Source organism: Rhineura floridana, chromosome 7 (genome assembly GCF_030035675.1).
Source record: "Rhineura floridana isolate rRhiFlo1 chromosome 7, rRhiFlo1.hap2, whole genome shotgun sequence".
Classification (NCBI taxonomy): Eukaryota; Metazoa; Chordata; class Lepidosauria; order Squamata; family Rhineuridae; genus Rhineura; species Rhineura floridana.
Window position 1 is genome coordinate 97,957,985 of NC_084486.1, and position 21,868 is coordinate 97,979,852.

At 42.6% G+C, this 21,868-nt stretch overlaps 1 protein-coding gene across 1 annotated transcript; it reads left to right on the forward strand.

The window, feature by feature from the left end:
• Positions 1-7,231: 7,231 nt before the first annotated feature.
• On the forward strand, positions 7,232-21,761 carry TM4SF19 (transmembrane 4 L six family member 19). The gene is made up of 5 exons (XM_061634423.1): positions 7,232-7,351; positions 11,508-11,699; positions 14,914-14,991; positions 17,517-17,698; positions 18,912-21,761. The coding sequence occupies exons 1-5, from the start codon at positions 7,304-7,306 to the stop codon at positions 19,099-19,101; spliced, it is 690 nt and encodes a 229-aa protein (XP_061490407.1). The 5' UTR covers positions 7,232-7,303; the 3' UTR covers positions 19,102-21,761.
• Positions 21,762-21,868: the final 107 nt, after the last annotated feature.

The window sequence follows — 21,868 nt, forward strand, 5'->3', positions numbered from 1 at the left end:
ACAGGCTGGTTCTACCATTAGGCAGAGTGAGGCAGCCGACTTTGAATGTCATGCAAGGCCAACAAATTGTTAGTGTATTCATTTTTGTTGTAGTTTTGGTACTATGTTCCTTGACTTGTGCGGGAGGGGGGACCACTTGAAGTTCTACCTCAGGCAGCAAAATGTCTTTGGCTTGTCCTGTCTGAGTACAAATTTTCCCACTGTGCTAGGCGAAGACTTTACCAATTCTGGTTGTACCATTCAGATACCAGTTCTGAACTTCATCTATTCCCTCCCATAATATTGCCTCACCCTGTTGCACAAGAACATAAGAACAGTGTGCTGGATCAGGCCAATGACCCATCTAATCCAGCATCTTGTTCTCACAGTAGCCAACCAGATACCTATGGAGAGCTCAAAAGCAGGACCTAAGCACAACAGCACTCCACCCATTTGTGATTGCCAGCAACTGGTATTCAGAGGCATATCACCACTGACAGTGGAGGAAAAGCGTAGCCACTGTGGCTAATAACCATTGACAGCCTTATCCTCCATGAATTTGCCTAATCCTCTTTTAAAGCCATCCAAGTTAGTGGCCATCGCTGCTTCTTGTCGGAGCAAATTCCATAGTTTAACTATACACCCTGTGAATACTTTCTTTTGTCTGTCCTGAAATCTTCCACCATTCAACTTCATTGGATTTCCCCAAGTTCTAGTGTTATGAGCATTAGTGTAGCGGCAAATTCAGAAGTGCAAAATCCCTTCATGATAGTCACACCATGCCCCCTCACAGCCATGCCCCCAGGATTCACCGTCTCTTCTGCAATTACAGAATTATAGAACCAGAATAAAACTACTGAATTCATAGGCTTCCCCATCACTTCAATATCTCTCTCTCTCTCTGTCTGTCTCTCTGAGAGCTAAATGTTGCCAGTAATGTTTTGATCTTAAGAATTCTGAAATGAAGCCAAGTCTGGACTAGGATTTGCGAGACCAAGGTACTTTGCCATGAAGCTCACTTCTAACTTCTCACTTACCCTAGGAACCAATCAGCATGAAAAATACGTATGTTAGCTACTGAGAAGAGTCTTCTCAATGCTTGACTTACCTCCTTTAATTCTGATTGGCTCCAAACAGCATAAAAGGACAAGGAAGCAATGTGTTAGCCAAGTGAGAAGATTCTTCTCTGTGGCTAACGCATTCCCCTTTCATGCTGATTGGCTTGTACATAGGGACCCTGCTGGGACCCTGCTCCCAAAAAAGTAAGGGGTCTAAGACATCCTCCCTGTGTCCCTGGACAAGTACACCTCTGGTTATGAGAAAGGAGAATGACTTTTGTCTGTCCACTTTCTCCACATGATGCATAATTTTATACACCTCTCTCATGTCAAGTATGGTCAGCTCCAGCATAATGTCCAGCATGGTCAGGCTGGCCCCGGTGACTGACCTATTACTGAATTGGTATGTGGCTTTCCATCCATGCCCCCTTCAGCTTTTTCATGTGTGATCATTAGCCACTGATCCCTTTCATACATTTAAAGCACATCCAACACACATTTAAAGCACATGATTTCCCTCCAAGAATCCCGGGTATTGTGGTTTTCCCCTCACAGAACTACAAATTCCTATCACCCTTAACAAACTATAGTTCCCATGGTTCTTTAAGGGAAGTCATGTGCTTTAAATGTGATTGGATATGCTATATGTGTATGGTGTGGACCTGCCCTAAAAGGTTGGCCACTTATGCATCACCCAGGAAAAAAAATCCACCACTAAAAAGAGGATATGGATTTGCACAATATGCCTATGCTGGGAGTGGGGGGACCTCAGGCCCATGGACTAAATGTGGCTCTCCAGACCCTCTGTTTGGTCCTCAGAACCTCCTTGGGCCACACCTCTCATCAGCCCTGCTCTACCCGCTCCTCAAGTGCTTTTGCTTGGCTGGAATGTGTTCTTGATCTATGATCATGTCTCATGATTGCCTAGATGGAGAATGGAGAGGTGTGTAAGGGGCAGCACTGGATTTAACCATTAAGCAAAATAGGGCACCAAGGGAAGGGGGGCACCACAGAGTTTTTCCCCCTAGCTATCATGCCCTTAACTCTCAACTCTTTCACTGCCACACTCTACTTTAGTCAAAATTTTTGTAATTCTCCTTATCTGCCGTGTTCGACATTAATCTGAATTGTTAAAAAAAAATGTTTTCTTTGGTATGGTGAGTGACTAAAGTTTAAAAGTTTGAAGGTGTCAGACATAGACCTAGAGTTCAGTATGTTTGACTGTCTTACCAATGTTTTTCTGCATGAATTTCAGTGTTTTTCTAATTATAAATATATATGATCCATATTCTTTTGTGGCTTTTTAAATTTTTGCTTCTGTATTTTCAGACCCCAAGATGAAACGTGTTCAATTAGAAACCAATGGAATAAAAGATGTTTTGTTTCGTACAAATAATGATATTTCTCCATTAGGATATCTTTTTTAAAAATTGTCCACCAACATCGATTTCTGTAGAAAGAGGATTTTCAAAATTGAAAAGTATGCTCTCGAGATCATGTAATTTCAGTAGAGATAATATCAGATCTTATTTTGCCTTATAATCTTTGGGAGGGTGATTAAAAATCTTTTCCAGTAAATTTTTATATTTGCATTTTTTCCCTTATAACAATTTTATTAAGAAATGCATAAAACAGTGTTGAAAATTTGTATTTTTTCTGTTATAAGTAAATAATTTGCTTATATTGGTTACTGATATTTAGTGTTAAATAAAAAAACCCGTTTTTATTTAATATAGTTGTGGGGTCTGGCCTGGAAGAAAACTGAATTTTCAATCTCTTATTTCACCTTCAGCACTTATTGAGTCTTAATGTCTTGTCAGTTAAGCAATGGAAGGGCCGAGAGGGGCACCATTGTTGAGAGGGCCAGCTCCAGGCATGTGGGGGCCCATGGGCATCAGCTTGCCCTGGCCCCCCAGTGGGTGGGTGTGAGCGCGGCCCCCCCACATGCCCCCATGGCCCCCTTACCTGTCTAGTCTTTACCATTGCCCTTAATGAAGATGGCGGCCGCGGTTTCCCTAAGGGGAATGAAGCCTCTGCCGCCATCTTTGTTGATAGCACACGTGCATGTTACGCACGCATATCTCTGCCAACAACTAAGATGGCGGCAGCAGCTTCAGTACCTTAGGGAAGCTGCGGCCGCCATCTTCATTAAGGGCAATGCTAAAAAGCCGGTTGACAGGTAAGTGGGGGGCGTGGGGGGGCACGGATCGTGGAAGGCCCCTCAGGGGCTCCTGTAGCTCCAGGGCCCTCAGGCCAATGCCCAACAAGGCCGCCCTTTAGAACCAGCCCTGATTGTTGGGCTGTGCTTAGGGCATCAGTTGGCCTTAATCTGGCCCTGGTAAGGGCCCCCTGAAAACCTCTGACATTGGCATGGCTGGAATGTAGCTTAATGTAAAAAGGTAAGAGTCACATTGGTTGCTCTGCTCATTTCCCCCTGTGGCCCTATCTACTATTGCCTCTGGCTATGCCCTCCACTGGCATTTGGCCCCCAGAAGGTTTTCCCTCCTTAAAGGTCTTTGTGTTTAAACTAGTTGTGGACTGGAAAACCCTTCAAGTAGTGGGCTGTAAAGTAAGACATAAGACTAGGCTAGTGGTCACTACAAATAAAACGTATCTTGGTGGCTTTGATGTCTCTGGGGTAGTTCAGGAAAATTCATTGTCATCCCTAGTGCTCTGAGCTCTGCCGGGCTTACTAGTTGCAAGGGTGGTTTTATAAGTGGCATTAGTCTAGCTGCTCATGATACATCTGCATGTGGTTTGTTGCTTGTTGTTAGCACTCATGAACTACGTAGGAGTGCAGCATCATATGAAGTGCCTGGCATGTGAACGTATAAAAGACCAAGTTTCCCCTGGGAAGGAGACTAGGACCTGATACACAACAGACTTGCTTTCAAAGAAACAGCTGATCAGAACAGGCAGCCTTGGCTGATGTGACGTAGCTAGAACATAAGACTGAGTTGCAACATTTCTCCAGTGATGCCAAAGCCCACAATGTCCTCTTCCCCTAACTACTGTGTTCTAGTGCAGTGAGTTGCATGTGTAAGAGTGTGTGAATTTTTTTTTCTTAGTGGAACCACCTGCCTTTACTAGATCAGTCTATTCCAAGAACGGTTAGCCTATTTAATGATACAATCAGATGGAATGAAAAATATGGTGCACTTATAGTAGCACATTACCTTTTCTTGAGTTGTGCTCGTCATGTTTTCCCTGTGAGATTTTCCCATAGATGCCTTCCCTGACATCTAGGGTGCATCCACTTGGAAGCTTTCCATGCGCTTAGTTCAGCAAGTACATCTTTACATGGAACACGCACCAACCACACACATCTAAAGCTGAGCTTTACAGACTGCAGTGGCCTACCATAGATATACATTTGTCTGTAGACTGTGGAGGTGACATATGTAATGGCAGCCAAACTCCTCCCAGCTTAATTTGGAACTGGGTTGGCAATTATGAGAGTACTTTAGTTTGAGGGTTCTGAATCGAGCCATAATTTTTTGCTTGCCCTGGCTTCCTTTCTAGAACACATGTGTATTCTTGCAATATCACTTGTGAATTGTAGGGGGAAGGACAGCAGCATTGGCTGGGGCACTGGTGGAGCTTTCCCCTGCCAGATAGGTGAAACCTGTTGGGTTCCGCGTAGTGTCAGTGGTCCACTGGTGCACTTACTTGGTGGCAGCAGAGACCAGCAGCTGCAGCACTGCAATGAATGCTGGGCAACCTCCTTTGTCTCTGACCACTGTCCACACAGGTTGGGAATGATGGGAATTGGAGTCCAACAACATCTGCTGAGTCACAGGTTCCCCAGCCCTGCTCTATAACAGTTTCAAAGCTGCGGCTCTGCTGACAGATGCAGCAGCAATAGCAGCAGGAATGGAACTTTCACCACCACCGGAGTATAACGGGAATGACACTAGCACAAACACTTGCTTGTTTTCCTCTATTTCTCAAAGGCCAGTTTTGCTAAGACTAAACAGGGGCCACAGCTTTGGGAGCCAAAATGTTTCAGGAGGGGACTGTTTTTGGGGAAAAGGGTGACTATCACGATGGTGGTGGTGGCTTCTGGTCATTCCCCCCCCCCGGTTCCTTTAAAGAGTTTAAAAGCCAACAGGCTTTATGTTGCCCCCAGGAGACTGGACCCTGTTACAGAATTTCAATTGCTCACTGTTTTACTTGAAATGGACCTTTGGCCCACATAACAGAAACTCCTCCAGTTCAAAGTTCAATTCTTACCTGAGCCTACAGCCAGATGCTTGCATCTGCAGCCTTCAGTAGGCAGAGTTAAAAGAGCCATTAGAGTTTCAAGATTATAAGGAACTGCATTATATTGAATCAGACCTTTAGTCCATCTAGTCAAGGGCTGCATGGTCTGATGGTTCTCAGTTTTTCAAAGTTCCAGGCAGAGATCCATAAAACGTCCAAATACATCCCAAAATAAGAACATTTTTATGGATCTCAACCAACAAAGGGGTGATATATATCTACCTGGAGAGGATATTACAGAAGTGTGGGTCCTCTTGAAGATACCATCTTATCAGGAGGTCCATTCTGTACAATATAGGAATTGGGCCTTTAGTGTGTTGGACCCTACTCTTTGGAATTCCCTCACATTACATATTAGATAGGTGGCATCTCTGTTATCTTTTTGGCACCTGCTAAAGATCTTCCTCTTTCAACAAGCCTTTTAAGTGGAGATCTTATCCCAGTCTGCATCTGTATTGGAACTATTTTTAATTATTTTTATAGGTTGAATTGAATTATCATCAACTAAGTCCTACTCAGAGTAGATCTATTGAAACTAATGAACCTGTTAATAATGTATATTAAAGTCAACAGGTCTACTCAGAGTAGATTTAGCATTGAATACCACCCATTGATTTTAGATGTTTATATTGTTTTTATATGTGGGATTGTTTTCACAGTTTTCTTATTTTATGGCTGTAACTATTTTATTTGATCATTTATAATAGTATATTTTATTGTTGTAATGCACCCTGGGACCTTATGGTAAAGAGTGGATAAGAAATATAATAAATAAATAATAACCAATGAAGACTCTTAGGGCTGATTCACACGGGAGCTAAGATTCATATTGAAGATGAAGCTTTTCCCATCAGTTGCAGCGTTCATGCTACCTTCCAATCTGCTGTTTTCCATTCACATTTAGTATCACTGTTTCCTTGTGGCCCCACCTCCAAATTTACATGTTTACTCCCTCCAGAGTATTGCCAATGGAGAAGGAGAGGGTTTTTTTGTTTCATTGTTCCTTGTCAGTTGCTGAAGCTGGGAGAGTGTGGGGGCGTGCAATTGACAAGGAGGGAACAGCCATCACCGATAACCATAGAGAAGTTCCTCCGGACAGATAGTGTCATGCAAAACATCGGAGGAAAGAGCCTACATGGGAGGAGAGCTGCAAAGTGGAGACAGTTTTTCCTTCACTTATTACGTTGTCAGCTGGTTGCTTTGATTCGGATTTAAAGGGGAAAGCAGCAACACACCTTCCCTTTGCCTGAAATGTCATGTAAACTGTGCAAATTAAATGGGGGTACAGGTGTCACCCATCTCACATTAAATCTCCATGTGAACCAGCCCTTAGTTAAGATGCCACCAGACTCTCTAGGTGCTTCCAGATGGGGACTTAATATTGCAATCAGTTTATTCAGACATTGCAGATGCAGAGTTAGCAATTAAAAAAAAGTATTGAGTTTCCCTCCAAAAGGGTAAATCTGCATTTAATGGGGGGGGCGGAGGCTGGTATTTTGATGCTGATGACATCATGTGGACTCCATGAAAAACTTGCATGCATGGGCAGCACCCATCAATAAGCACGCATCTGGAAGCACCCTTTGTTGTTTTTGTTGCATCAGAGTGACACAACTGCCCCTCTATAATTGTTTTGTTTAAGCATGTGGTCTGTTCCAAGCTTGGTCCATGTACAATGACTGTCCATAAGCCTACTTCCTCACAGAAACAGTTTTCTTCTTTAATTACTCATTTCCCTCTATGGGCAATTTTTTCCTTTCAAACTGAGTTGTCGGAGTTGCCGACATAGGGAGATGGGGCATGTGATTGTTGTGTAAAAAACGGATGGTCATCAGGCCTGACCATCTAGGGAGAAAATAAGTGGAGGCACACAGTAGCCAGAACATTATAAATAGTTGTCAAAGGTTGCTGCCTTTTCTAGGGATGCTTCTCTTGTGTGGATTGTTGCAACATTGTCAGCAGCCATTGGTGGGAACGGTGCCTTTGTAGCCTAGTGCTAGCTCATGCCACCAGTTCCTTTGATCTGCATCAAAGCGTTCTATTTCTCAAAGGTAAGTAAAAGACCTGTGAAGAATTAATTCTTTGAGGACCAACTAGTAGTGGGTTTGTTGGGGTGACAAGGAGTCAATGAATCTCATCTATAGGAAATTGGAATTGGAATTAAGGAGTGATGTGTTTTGCATTTCCCTGCTGAGACAGATAGATTCAGGACTATAAATTGAAATTAAATTTACTGGGATGAAGGGCGGGATATAAATTTAATAATAATAATAAAAATTTCTTCATGATATACCTGCTCCTACATATTTCCTGTTGGTGGTGGCTACCAGCATTCCTGTGAGGTTTTTTATGGAAACAAGCTAAGATTTAGCACGGCAATTGCAGCCTGAACATAAAAACTTTAAAAGTGTAAACACAAAACTATGGTGGCATGATGCAAATAACTTACGCTTTTGTGCGTGTGGTGGGGGGAATGCATTGTTATGCCACACCCACATACTTCCAGTTGATACCATATGCTGGCATTCCTGTAGGTTTTTCTACAAGCAAGCATGCTTTAGCACAGTAATCACAGCCTAAACATACAAACTAAAGGAGTGCAAATGAAACTATGGTCCCACGATGTTATAGTGCAACTTACTGCTGGGAGAAGGAAACACAGACAATGGGATGGGTGGCGTTAAAGTGTGAGTGCAATAATATGGGAGCATTGGGGAAACTCCACAGAACAACTGATAAAGTAGAGTGATGTGTGGACAATCCCGAACAAATCTACTTCAAATGCACTCTTCATGCTGCATATACATACAATAAAAAAGTAATCAGGATGAGCTCAGGGTCTCTTTAGAGGTGGCCAGAAGATACACTGCAGAAATACTCTCTACATCTCCCTGTTGTCAGCCTGGCCATCTCAGACACATCTTGGGTAAAAGCAAACAAGTGAGAACTGCAAGAAAATGTTGTGGTGTGAAATGCCCCTGCTGAGGAAACTCTATTCCATTCCCCACCCCACTGCTCCCCAACTGCCAGGTGGCATTCCATGGCACTCAGTATATTCAGGCATCATTCAGCTGTTTTGGGGATTCTCTGCCCCCCCCCAGGTTTAGGCTTTCCCCCCCTAAAGATATTTTTGTCCTTCTGAAAACTTCCCTCTTATGCATGGGCGGTGTCATTTTTGTCTACTTAAGCAATAGCATTCACAGTCTAATCATTAGAAATAGAGGAAATGATATTTTTACATTAAGGAATTTGCAACTCTTCCACTCAACTCCTCTGCCCCAATGAGGGATGTCAAGATACCTTATGAACACCTTCCTGGTCTGCATTTAACAATCCTTCAGTGTAGCTTCCAGTAATCTGTGAGTTCTTGAGTCTCTGACTAATCTGTCCATTGCCCTTCAACAGCTCTGCAGCATCCTCAGCACAACTTTACAACAGTGTTTGGAGTTTTACATGATGAGGCTTTATGTTTTCTGGTGGCTGTGAGTGTGTGGTCACTGATTACACTGCATGTTTCTAGTGTTGAGGTGTCAGACTGATCTCTTGATTCCCAGCCCGGGTGCCACAAAGTAATCCAGAGGAGGCCGCAAACAGTAAAGAAATGAATTATTTATTATTATTTTTTAAAAAGTCTTCATCCCTGGATGCTGTCTGCTCCCCACTGCCACTGCAGACTACACCTCCCTCTTGCTCCAAACGAGAAGGGAAGACTTTTGCTGAAATGGCAGAGCATCTTTCAGGCACACTGAGGGCAGGCATCTGCCTATAAAACAACTGGCAGATGCCAAAGGAGGCTGAGGGTGGAGCTACCAGGAAGAAGAGGGGATTACTATTGCCGACTCCCACCTACGCTGCTGCTGATGCCCTTATTCAGAATGAGAGGAGAGGACTGTTCATGAAACAAAAAGAAGCAAGGCCACAAGGGAAAGCTGCATTCCCTCTTGCCTTTTTTGGTTCCTGCTTCACTGCCACCTCCTTTCAAAAATTAGTCTTGCAAGGCTGACCAGATCTTGCCTTTGGCCCCGACAGAGCCAAGGAGCAGTGAGGAAGCTCAGGACTTGGTCTCCCCCCCCATCTCTGAGGCTAAGTATGTGTGCCAGCATCCCCCCTTTCTTCCATCTACACTCTGCCCCCCCCATCTCTCTCTCCAAGGTGCTGCGGCAGTTGAAGTCTTCCCTCCTGCCATGTGCCCAAATGCATGCATGCCTGCAGATGCTTGCAGGAGGGGCAGGTGTGTTTCTGCATGTTCATGTGCTGATCTGCCTGCCGCTCCACTCTCATTCCCCAAGTGCAAGTTAACCAAGTCATCAGTTCTGGTGATCATCCCAAGGCCTAAAAGCACTAACTCCCCTCCTCAATCTATCCACCCTTTTGCCCTCACAATCTAGCATTCCCACATTGCTACCATGTTGTTGCTTCTTAATTATTATTTTTTTTTAAAAAAAAAAGCTCAGCAGGTTGACTGAGGCTGGGGTCCACATACTGCAGCTGAAATGTATTTATTTATTTATATATTATTGCCTTTATATCCCACCTTTCCTCCAGGTTGCTGAAGGTGGTGCACATGGTTCTCCCTCCTTTTCCATTTTATCCTTACACCAACCCTGTGAGATTGGTCAGGCTGAGAGACTGTATCTTGCCCAAGGTCACCCAGTGGGCTTCATGGCTGGGTGGGGATTTGATCCTGGATCTTAGTCGAACACTGTAACGCACTGGTGTTGGGAGACAAGACTCTACATCTTCAGACTGTGGGGGGGGAGGGGGACTTTGCATTAAGAAAAGAAAGCAACTGCAAGGAGCTTTTAATGGAAAGGGATATTTGGAGATGTGACTGTGCCACACACAATTTTTTCAATTAACAGAGACTAAAATTACAGTTAGTGTGTGTGGGGTGTCATGAACTTTTTTGAGCTTACAAAGGGGGTCCCATACTCATAAAGGTTGGGAACCCCTGAACTACAGCTCCCAGGATTCTTGGGGGGGGCTGGATGTGCTTTAAATGCATGGTGCATACACAGCTTGGAGCATTGAGGTTCAGCCAGCCCAAGACACTTTGCTGCCTGAGTAGGATTGCCAGGCTCAGAGCCTGAGAATGATTCTGTATCTTTAAGAGAAGAGAAAATTCAGCCAAGTGCAGGTTTTCTTGCAACATTGTAATGGGAAAAACCACAAGGTGAAATTCTCCCCTCCCCCTGCACAACTTTTAAAGATACAGAAGACCTCTTGGAGGCTGGGCAAAGGACAACATGATGCTCCTCATGGTATGGACAGACTGGCAGGTGAAACTTACTTCAACAGTGACAACATCGCAGAATACCTGAGGGCAGCAGGCTAGCTTAGGGGTGCAGGGCAGGTCATATGGCAGCAACACACACAGCTGTGTCTTTCAGCACCTCACAGCTGCTTCTGCCTGAGGCAGCCACCTCATTCTGCCCAATGCCCCTTCCTTCCTAAGGAGCCCAGGGTAGCAAAGCATAGAAGCCCTCTCCACACCTCTTCCCTTGTTCCTGCTGTAAACTGTTTTAAAAGTAGAATATCACATCATGATCATCTGATGATGACACACAGAGAGGGAGACTGGGGAAAGGAAAATGGTGCCACTTTGTAACCTGAAGCCCGAACAGATGGCTTTGTAGGGTGGCCATATGTCCTACTTTATAGAGGACAGTCTTCTAGTTGAAGGCTTCTCAGAGGTCAGGCCTCTATTTGAAGCTCTCCATCCAAGTGTGGCTTCACGATAAAGAACCTGAGGAAGGGGGAGTTCAGGAGCCTTGAAGTTGTCCATTAGCAGTTGGCACCTGGACAGCAAACTGAACAGGCAGGCACACAGCTCACCTGGTCATGGTCTTCCCCACTGTGGTGAGAGTTATTGTATTTCTATTTAAATTATAGTAATTATTTCTAAATTTGCATTTCTCTTTATAAATTAGCATATGTTACATTTATGCAAATCTTTGCTCTCCTTCTTTTGGTGAGGCATAGTTGCCCATCCTGGTACTTCACGTTGCTTCTCCTTAAGACAGGCTAGAAATATTGGCAGGAGGCGGGGGATGGTCTGGATCCCGCAGTGCTGAAAAGGAACGGCCTATTGGTGCCAGTGGGGCATGCACAGCCCATTCGAAATAAATTGGTGCTTTTTTTCTAACATTAACCACACTGTCCATTTAGAGACAGAACACTGTGACCCTTTCTTCTTCCTCTTTGAAGGGCTCTCCGTCGGCAATGTGTGTGGGGACTTGTTCTCGGATCCTAGGCCTATGCCTCTTGACCCTGGGCCTGCTTTCCATTGTTGCCAACATTCTCCTACTCTTTCCCAGCTGGGAATGGCATTATCTGAAGATGGGCCACATCACAAAGAAAGCTATGCTGGTGCCAGGAGTGTGGGGAGGAGGTCTGCTGGTAAGTGAATATTTCTCTGACATATATTTTGTCTCATCTGCACTATACGTTTAGAGCAGTATTATATCACTTCAAAAGTCATAGTTTCCCCCAAGAAATCCTGGGGACTGTATTTGTTAAGGGTGCTGAGAGTTGCTGGGAGGCCCCTGTTCCCCTCAAAGAGCCATTATTCCCAGTTTGCTGCAAAGTGGGATTGTTTGTTAAACTGCTCTGGGAATTGTAATTCTGTCAGGGGGATAGGGGGTCTTCTAACAATCTTAGCACCCATAACAAATTGCAGTTCCTGGGATGCTTTTGGAGAAGCTATGACTGTTTAAAGTGGTATCATACTGCTCTAAATGTGTAGTGCAGATGGGACCTTTGTCAAGGACTTGAGTAGGAGGGAACAGTTAGCCCTTTTTGTCTTGTGCTTTTTATAACCAATCAAGTCTTGTGGGGATGGGAGATACAGAACAAGACTACTCAGCTGTTGCTACAAGGAGGAGATTTATACTACTCACCTCCCCCCCCAATACTCAAAAGTATTGGGGTCTCTAATAGTCTTAGAAAGATCCTGCTTATGGTTTACAAACTTTGGGAGATTACATGAGGAATGCATGTTTCTCAACGCTGGAGTGGCTGGAGCTTGCTAAACCCCTCCCCTCCTAAAGAACAGTGACAGCTTGATGAAATGGTCCACCCATAGATCAAGGAGACATTGTATTTCGTGTTTGTTAATGTTAGTTTCTTCTAATCATTGTGTGTCTTGCCACACTACACAACATACAATAACTGTTTGCAACATCACACTGAACTAGGAATAAAGCTCTTGTAAAGAAAGAGAAACCGATATAGCAAACATAGATGTCCTTTGAACAAGAAGAACATAACAGTGAAGTAACAAGAACGTAACAGTAAAATGCAAGATACTCCATTTCTAATACAACACACCTTTACACTGCACATGGTCTCATAAGAACGACATTATTAGTATTCTGCCCTAGATCCCAATGCCTAAAGCTTTACAATTACTAGGCCTCCTGTGGGGTTTAAAGCTCCTTCCTGCACATTCTGCATTTTACACTATTATAGAATTGCAGAAGTGGCTCTATAGTTAAGGTGAGTAGTTTGTTCTTTCAGCATTCTATCATTACAAGCAGGGCCTGCAACAAAATGTTGCATTGTGGAGTGCTCCTGTTCGCTATTCCTGCCATCCATGCTTTCCTCCATAATACTCCATTCCACTTTCCTTCTCACCTGTTTTTCCATCTTTCTTCCCTCTGCTGCCCCCAATGATCAGTAGGGATGGTGGAGAAATTTGATTCAGTTTGCATTTAAAGCTGAATTTATCAAATTTGCCCTTTCTGAAATAATATGAGAACCGAAACACAGCCATCTTTCAAAATTCGACTTATCCAAATTTTGCAATGCCATTTGCCAACCAACCAATTTTTACAAAAATGCATATATTAGGGGAAAATTAATATATGGGGGAAATGAATACATGAGTGAAAATAACATACAAAATGCATTATATGTACATTAGTCAAAACTGCATGCAAAAATATATTTATTAGGAGAAATTCACACTAAAATGCTGAAGAATTTTTATGAGGACTTTTTTAAAAAATTGCAAAAATGCTGCAGAAATGTGGAGAACTGAATTTCAGATTGGAAAACTGAGAACTGAGAGAACCAAAATTGGCAGATCCTTCCATCCCTAATGGCCAGTCAGCATTCTCTAGCAACTGAACACACTTAGTCCTCATTGGGCTGTTCAGGGGTCTCCCCTCCCCCGCTGAGGTCTTTCTATAGTGTTTTTTTTACTTATGCAAACTATGATGTTCTCCCAAGTCTGCTGATATCTCCCTCTTGTGCATGGTTCGTGCAGTTTCAGCTACATAAGCAAAAGCACTTCCATCTGAACATCAGAAATAGAATGGTAAAGTCTGAAAATTCCATTCATAATACAATCAAGACAATTTGTCCAATCTAATGGAAGTTTGGCATGGAACATCTTATCTTCTGAGGGGTATAAACTGACAAGATTTCAGCAAAATTCTCAGAAAGAATGGCTAAATTGTAGCAGTTTAAAAATGGGCATTGAAAGCTGGCACCCCATGTTTGGGGGGGCGGTACCTTTTTGGAGGAGGGATTAGGGCAGGGGTAGCCAATATGGTGCTCTCCAAATATTGGATTGCAACTCCCATCATCCCTGATCACTGGCCATACTACCTGAGCCTGATGGGAGATAGAGTCCCAACAACCATACCACGTTTGCTATCTCTGGATTAGGGGGAAACATCTCTGTCTCTATAAAAAAACATCCTGCTGAGTGCACACTTGAACACATGAGTTGTGAACAATACGGCTGAACAATCAATGACATGCGGTTTTGGCAGGGACAGACATAGAGCCAACTAAAGGAGTCAGCGCTGTTGGACACCTGCTGCCACCTGTACTCTGGTGGGGAACCTATTGCTGATCTCCAGAGCTCTCTAGTCCTGTTGTTCTTCTTTCCTGTTGTGGCCTGTTCACCTACCTTCTCCAAGGGCCCCTCCAGACATCCTTTTTATCATTCATCATTATTTGCGTTCATGATGTCATCAGGGCAACTATACATGATTGCGCTTTCTATACCATTTGTGCCTGTGAAAGTTTCAGGGGTGATCATACTGCTTTGTTTGCAACAGATGCATATTCTGCTAAAATCCTGCAACTTTTCATACCACAAATGTTCCACAGTGGGGTTTTTTGTCCCACTTTCCCCCCTCCTTTTGTTGCATTATAGCACAAGAGTGCACCTCTAGACAGCAATAATGTGGTAACATTTAAGAAGCATCACAGAACAACTAATAAAGCTGAAGGGGAAAAAAGTTTCTCATGAAAATTCATCAGCATTTTTGTGCAAGTTTTTCCTAAGATATACATTTTTGCATGCAGTCTTGACTAATATCCATGTTTTCAAGCAAATATCCCTTATAATACTTATTTGTATGTTATTTTCATGAACATATGCATTTTTATGCACACTTCCCCTTGACGTATGCATTTTTGTAAACATTAGTTGGTAGGAGAACTACATTGCAAAATGTGGAGAAGTACGAATTTTGAAGGAGAATTATGTTTCGGTTTGTGTATTGGTTTGAGAAGTGCAAATTAGGTAGTTTCTCATTAAGGTTCAAAACCCTACTGGAGAAGGCTGTTCATTCTGAATCACTCCTATCTTCCACAGGTCATTCCTGCTGCAGTTCAGATCACAGCCGTTGGTTGGAAGGGGAAGAACTCTTGCAGCTCTGGAACTTGCCAAAAGGTAAGGTGGTGGCGGCTCATTCCTTCCATTGATGAAAAGGTTCCAATTTTAATGGCAGGGCTTAATAGACAGATTTTTAAGGAATTTTCAAATCTGTGCTATAGCAGACTCATATACCAGGCAGTTGATGGAGCACTCAAGAAGGAAAGAAGGAAAGAAACCAGCTTGAGATCCAAACAGAAGAAACAGTCTATGAATAATGCTATAATTTTCAGAAAATGGCTCTTGTTTACTCCATGGCTTGTGATAGAATCTCAAGACACAGTGCTAACAGTTTCCTCTCATGGGACTGACGAGTAATTATGTGTACATGCACTCAATGAGAGATTGTTATTAGTCACATTTGTAGCTAATTAGTAGCTAAAGGTGGCATACATTTTATTCTCACAACAACCCTATATGGTAGGTTAGGCTGAGAAAGCATGAGTGGCCCAAGGTCACCCAGTCGGCTGAGTGAGAAATTGGAATCCAGAGGTTGTATTGAATGTTCTGTGTGCTTAGTTCCACTTGCACAATGGACCTTCCATTCCTTTCCTTCTGCAGTGTGTCCCCAAAATCTGTTCCAGATGTTCCCCCAATGCTCTGGAGCTGATTTTGAAGGTGCACAGAAGGCTGAAGGGGACAGGAGAAGAAAAGGAAGTTCCATTGTGCACATGGAAGTTTGTTGCACCAGCAGAGCTGCAGCATTGAATCCCCCCCCCCAATTCTTTTTGGACTAACACTTTATCCACTACTGCACCACAAATCTCCAGCTCCCCACAGGTGGATGTACATTCAGCTCTCCTCTTTTCTGGTTCCTTGAAAGGCAAATGGTTTAGATGAGGTTGCTTAATTTCTTGGAATGTGTCAGGATCGAAACTGCATCAGGGTACTGATGAGCTCCATTTCTGCAATAATTGGATTTGTCATCAGATTGTTTATTTTTTCTAATATTCTCTATCTTTGTGGAGAGAATTTTGAAGTAGCAACTCTCCGGGCCTGGTTTCCTATTCATTCTTCTTCTTTTTTTCTGATTCATTTTTTTAAATTTGCTTTGAAATCATTAATAGTATGAGTGATACTTTTATCGATCAACTTTCTATGTGTGAGCTCTTCAGATATGTTCCCTATCACTGATGTAAATGATGTGTTGATTGTAACTCACAGACAGAAAGCAGCAGGGGAGAATGAGGTGTTGATTGTAAGCAGCAGGGGGGAAGACACTGACTTGATTATTTTATTTTATTTTATTTTATTTATTTAATTAAGCTTATACACCGCCCGACTAGCAACAGCTCTCTGGGTGGTGAACATTAAAAATACAATAAGAAATAACACAATATAGTATAACAAAGTATATAAAAACTGTACAAAAAACTGTACAGTCTAAAATCAGATTATAATAGTTTAAAATTAAAATGAATTAAAATGCCTCAGAGAAGAGAAAGGTTTTAACTTGGCGCCAAAAAGATGATAGTGTCGGCGCCAAGTGCACCTCCTCAGGGAGACTATTCCATAGTTCGGGGGCCACCACTGAGAAGGCCCTAGATCTTGTCACCACCCTCCGGGCTTCCCTATGGGTCGGAACCCGGAGGAGGGCCTTCGTAGTAGACCGTAGTGTACGGGCCGGTTCATATCGGGAGAGGCGTTCCGACAGATATTGTGGTGCCTTAATCTATTCTGCAATGCACTTGAAAAGAAATGTAAACTGGCAATAATTACAGAGTTCAGAATAAAGATCTATATATCGGAGGAGATTGGAAAAATGAAAAGATATTACAGGAAAAAGGTGTCAAATCATTAATGACCACTAGGGGGCCACACTTAAAAACAAAATGTAAAAAAGGAGGATTCCATCCCTACATAAGGGTCACACCCTTTGGCCTTCTCTCTAATTGTGTACGCGGGTTGTGGTTACATCATCAGTGAGGAAAGGCAGTCTTTACATGGCACTCTGTTCTTTGGTCACATCCACACCATACATTTAAAGGACATGGCTTCCCTCAAAGAATCCTGGGAACTGTTGTTTGTTAAGAGTGTTGGGGATTGTAGCTCTGTGAGAGGCAAACTACAGTTCCCAGGATTCTTTGTTGGAAGCCATGATGGTTAAAGAACTGTAAATGTACTTTAAATATATGGTGTGGATGTGATCATGGTTAAGGATGACCCCAGACCAGAGCTTGGAAAAGTTACTTTTTTGAACTACAACTCCCATCAGCCCAATCCAGTGGCCATGCTGGCTGGAGCTGATGGGAGTTGTAGTTCAAAAAAGTAACTTTTCCAAGCTCTGCCCCAGACACTCAAAGTATGTCCTGAACTCCTGTCATTGTATAGCAGGACTCTCCAATCAAGCATCACCATATCCAGGCTGAACTCATATATCAAAGATATTCCAGGAAATGAGTGAGTGAATGCTTATTAAATAGCCAACATAATCTAATCTTCCTGCAAACAAATGCTCAGGAAAAAGGCAATAATAGGACAAAGGCAATAATGAGCAGGTAATCTGGAATCACCATTAATCTTTATGCTTCTTTTGCCCACAGATGTTTCTCTCCATTGTGTTATCAGGACTGGCATTGCTGGGATCAGCTGCTTGCTTTATTCTGTCTGGTGTGGGCTTGACAGAGGGACCTCTCTGCCTCCATATTTCCACCCACAATGAGTTTAAGATGAAGCAGTGGGGTTATCCATTCCTTAAAGTAGACAATCAGGCCTCAAATATCAAGTAAGGAGACTTGGGGTATGGGCCACCTTATAGAGAAAAAAGTTGAACAACATGTTCTGAGAACTGGGTTAGTTTTGCTTAGTGAACTATCTTCCAATGAGCTCAGTCATGGCAGAAAAAAATGAGTTACAAACAATGAGTTGATGATGGGCCCTCCAGAGTGGAGTTTTGTTCTGTTTGGGCCGGATGTATTGTGCAACATATCACTGATGCAATAATAGTGCATTAAGAGTGGACTTATACTGCACTGTCTGAATATAATTCCCCTTTATTAGTTCTGTGATGCTTCCCAAATGATACTGTATTGTTGCTGCCCAGAATGGCACTCTTATGCCATAGTGCAATGAAAGCAAGACAAAAAAACCCCAACAACCATCCCAGAACATTTGTGGTATGAAAATTTCCACAGGAATCTACTGGGCAGGCACTGATTGGAAACGAACAGTATGTCCAACCTGAAACTTTTGCAGGCACAAACAGTATCGAAAGCAGGATCACGTATAACCACTCTGATGCCATCGTGAGCGCTAATCGTCATGAGTGCACAATAAAAAGGACATCTGGAGGGGGCCCAATGCCTCCTGAATATAGTTGCTCCTAGAGACAGAACAATTTTACATTTTCAAACAAGCTCTCCATTACTGACTCTCCCATTAAACATGGGCCATGCATCTCAGGAGACTATACCTGCTTAATTATATTGTCAGCCTAGCTTGATCTACTTCTGAAGGGAATGTTACTTGTCTTACTCAGTAAAACACAAACACACATGGCAACTGGGAAGAATGAGGGAGTCTCCGTGTGGCCTGTGGACCACCTACTGAGGAACTCTATGGTGGTGGAAGATCAGTGGAACTGAGATGTCAACAAAGCAGTAACACTTGTGAGCACAAGGAATCCTAAGGCAGAAAGGTCTTCCACTGCAGTGAATTACTGCTGCTGCTGGTGCAACAATGATATTATTGTAAGGGCTTCTGTGTATCTCTGACCTTGAGAGAATACAACTAGGGAAGGCCAGATTTAGTATTATACTGTAAGTAAGAGTAAAAGCATTCAAAGAAAAACAGTATACTCAATAACTCAGTCAATCCAGTAATCTTTATATAATATTTGAAAAACATACAAGAACATCTCCCTTTGGAACAGCTTTCCCTATCTTTCCTTTTTGTGTCTCCTCCCTGCAACTTTCTAATTCAAAATATGTTTCTTTAAGGACTCAGAATTACTTGTATGATCCTTCCGTATGGAACTCTGTTTGCATCGAGCCACAGAATGTTGTGAGTTGGAATGTCTATTTCTTCTCTGCCCTCTTAATCATCAGCACAGTTGAGATGGTCCTTGCGGCTCTCCAGATCATCAATGGCTTTTTTGGATGTGTCTGTGGCTTATGTGAAAAGAAATAGGTAACAGAAAAGAAACAGACTTCTTAGGCAGGATGTTACTCAAAGCAGCAGGAAGGGGAAAGAGAGAGGGGAGCCCCCAAAATAACCAAAATAACCGCTCAGTGTTATAGCCATAGGGGTCCTGCATCAAGACCATATCCCAAGATGGAGTAAGGAGGAGGCTGCAGGCATAATTGGATTTGTCTCCAGTCCACCAGGTGCCAATCAAGTCTCAGGTTACACAGTTTCATTATATCTTTTATTGGACCAGTTTAAGTTGGCTCGGCAGTATGCATACTTTTGAATGGCAGAATGCATACTTACGAGTCTTAGTCAAACTCTGATGAAGATTTCTATGAAACTCCAAAGCCAGCATACTCAGGCACCATCTGAAGCAACTTATTTCCCCCCCATAGAAATCTTCGTCAACTACTGTCAGGAATTGCTGCCGCTAAGAGAATGCTTACTGTGTCACAGAGTTAGGAAGTCGACCTGGAATTATTGACCAGATTTCTTTAATAATTAGTAATGCTCTCATGTTTATTTATTAATTATTTATACTTCATATCTCCCCAAACCCTTGATTCTTATATTAAAAGAGGACATGTTCCTGTTATTTCTGAAACCCAAGCACTCTTGCTGGCATGAGCAGAGCTTGGAAGATTACTTTTAAAAAGTAATAAGTTACAGTTACATGGCCCCCCAAAAGTAGTAATTATTGTTACAATTACAGTTGCTCTGAAAGTAATTGATTACTTTATGTTTACTCAAAAGTAATTGCTACAATTACATTTTAGTAACTTTTTTTAAAAAAATTGCCTACAAGGTGCTGGCCTTGGCTGCTGCACATCTGAGTAGCCTAAAACAACATTAAAAAAGCACACACACAGAGAGGATAGTAGAATAATTTTTTTATCCATAAGATTAACAGAATGGCATAACAGAATCTCATATCCCCTCCCCTCACCCCCAGCAATGATGATATCCCAACACACATATTTTTGTATGTGTATATATATATATTGCCTCCAGCTTTTTTCTTTCCACTCCTGTCAATTTTAAAACAATTGTTTTCTCCACCCTGTCTCGCTCTCCACCTCCTCCCTCGTTGCCTCCTAAGCACCCATAGAGCATGAAGAAAGAACAACGCTGTACAGAAGCCCAATTTGAAGCACATGATTTTTACAGGCGGGCCCCGTTTATATGGCAGGTTCCATTCCGGACTGCCGCCGTAAAGCAGAAATCACCATTAAGCGGACCCAATGAAGATAATGGGGCGCGTCATGTGAAAATGATGCTAAAATGTTGCAAAATGTCGCAAAAGCGGCCTTAAAATGGGGAATTTCCCCTAATTGAAAGCCACAGCATCAGCGGAATGCCGGAAAACGGAACGCTGGTAAGCGAGGCCCTACTGTATTCACAAATCAGAGGAGCAGAAGACTTCCCCTGCTCCTCCACAAGTAATGCGCAAAAGTAATGCTGGAAACATTACAATTACTCCTCAAAAGTAATGAAGTTACTTCTCGTTCTATTGCCAGCAAAATGTAATGAAGTTACCCACTCGTTACTCAAAAAAGTAATAAATTACAAGTAATTCGTTACTTGTAACTAGTTACTTCCAAGCTCTGACATCAAGGCAGAAAGCACTTTCATTTTTTCTAGGGAAAAAAGAGCTACAGGAGACATGAATGGAACGTTTTTGCACCCAGGTTCTGGTTGTATCAAGTCCCCTGATTTTGGAGCTCCACCTTCTACCTCACTTACACAGGGCCCTCAAGTTAGAAGGCCAAATCAGATGAGCAGTACCTTTTTTAGTTCATACTGTATTATCAATGCACAGGTTCGTATCATGGCATGGTTGGCAAGTGGAAAGAGGTTGAGAAAGGATCAGTGTTGCATTCTTCAGACTCTAAAATTTAGACCCAGTCCAGTGCCAGAAATATGTAACTTCTTCTCAAGCAAAAGGCAAGAATTGGTCAGATACAAAGCAGAGTAACACCAAGGAGATATCCCTGATCTGTTTTGCCCACCTCAGAGGCCCTTCAGGGGTCTGGAAAAGGGACCTGCCTTCTTTAACTCTCTTCCCCAACCCATTCCTTTACTCCAGGAATGGGGAACCTACAGCCATTCCATCATTCCTGAACATTGGCCATGCCGGCTGGGGCTGATTAGAGTTGGCATCCAACAACATCTGGAGGGCCATGAGTTCCCCACCCCTGGAGTAAAGGAACATATAGAGTTGCCCAGCTAGAACCCAGAGACTCACACAATACTTTTATATATTCTTATTAACAATGATATTTAATGAGTTTAAAATGTGACTCCTTAAGGAAAATATAGAGCATTTGACAAATATACAGCTCCTTTTTCATGAATTGTGGTATTTTCCTATAAAGGTGGGAAAGATGAATGCTATTGGGAAGGGCTGGAAAGGGGAGCTGTGTTTTCAGGCTTATGTTTTGTACCTTCTGTTACAAGAATATGTCTGGGAGACTCAGAAGTACCCTATTATTTTCAAGAGAGAAAGAATACTTTTGAGTGGCATGACCTGTATTTCTTCCTCCATGTCTTTCAAAGCATGTCAGAAAGCATTTGCCTAGCCATATTATGCTCAGACCTTGTTTTGTGTTAATTGCCACCATAGTATTGATGGAAACTGCTGAAAACCTGTGTCAAAATAAATAAAGATACTTATTTTTTTATACATTCCTTTTTTAAAAAAATTCCTCTCAGTCAATGATGCCTATTACAATATATTTCGAGGCTACCAGATACTTCCACAGTTTTA

Coding starts and splice junctions, on each gene's coding strand:
- TM4SF19 (XM_061634423.1), top strand. CDS start 7,304: ATGCCACCAGTTCCTTTGATCTGCATCAAAGCGTTCTATTTCTCAAAG. Junction 7,352..11,507: donor AAGCGTTCTATTTCTCAAAG/GTAAGTAAAAGA, acceptor TCCTCTTTGAAG/GGCTCTCCGTCGGCAATGTG. Junction 14,992..17,516: donor GCTCTGGAACTTGCCAAAAG/GTAAGGTGGTGG, acceptor TTTTGCCCACAG/ATGTTTCTCTCCATTGTGTT.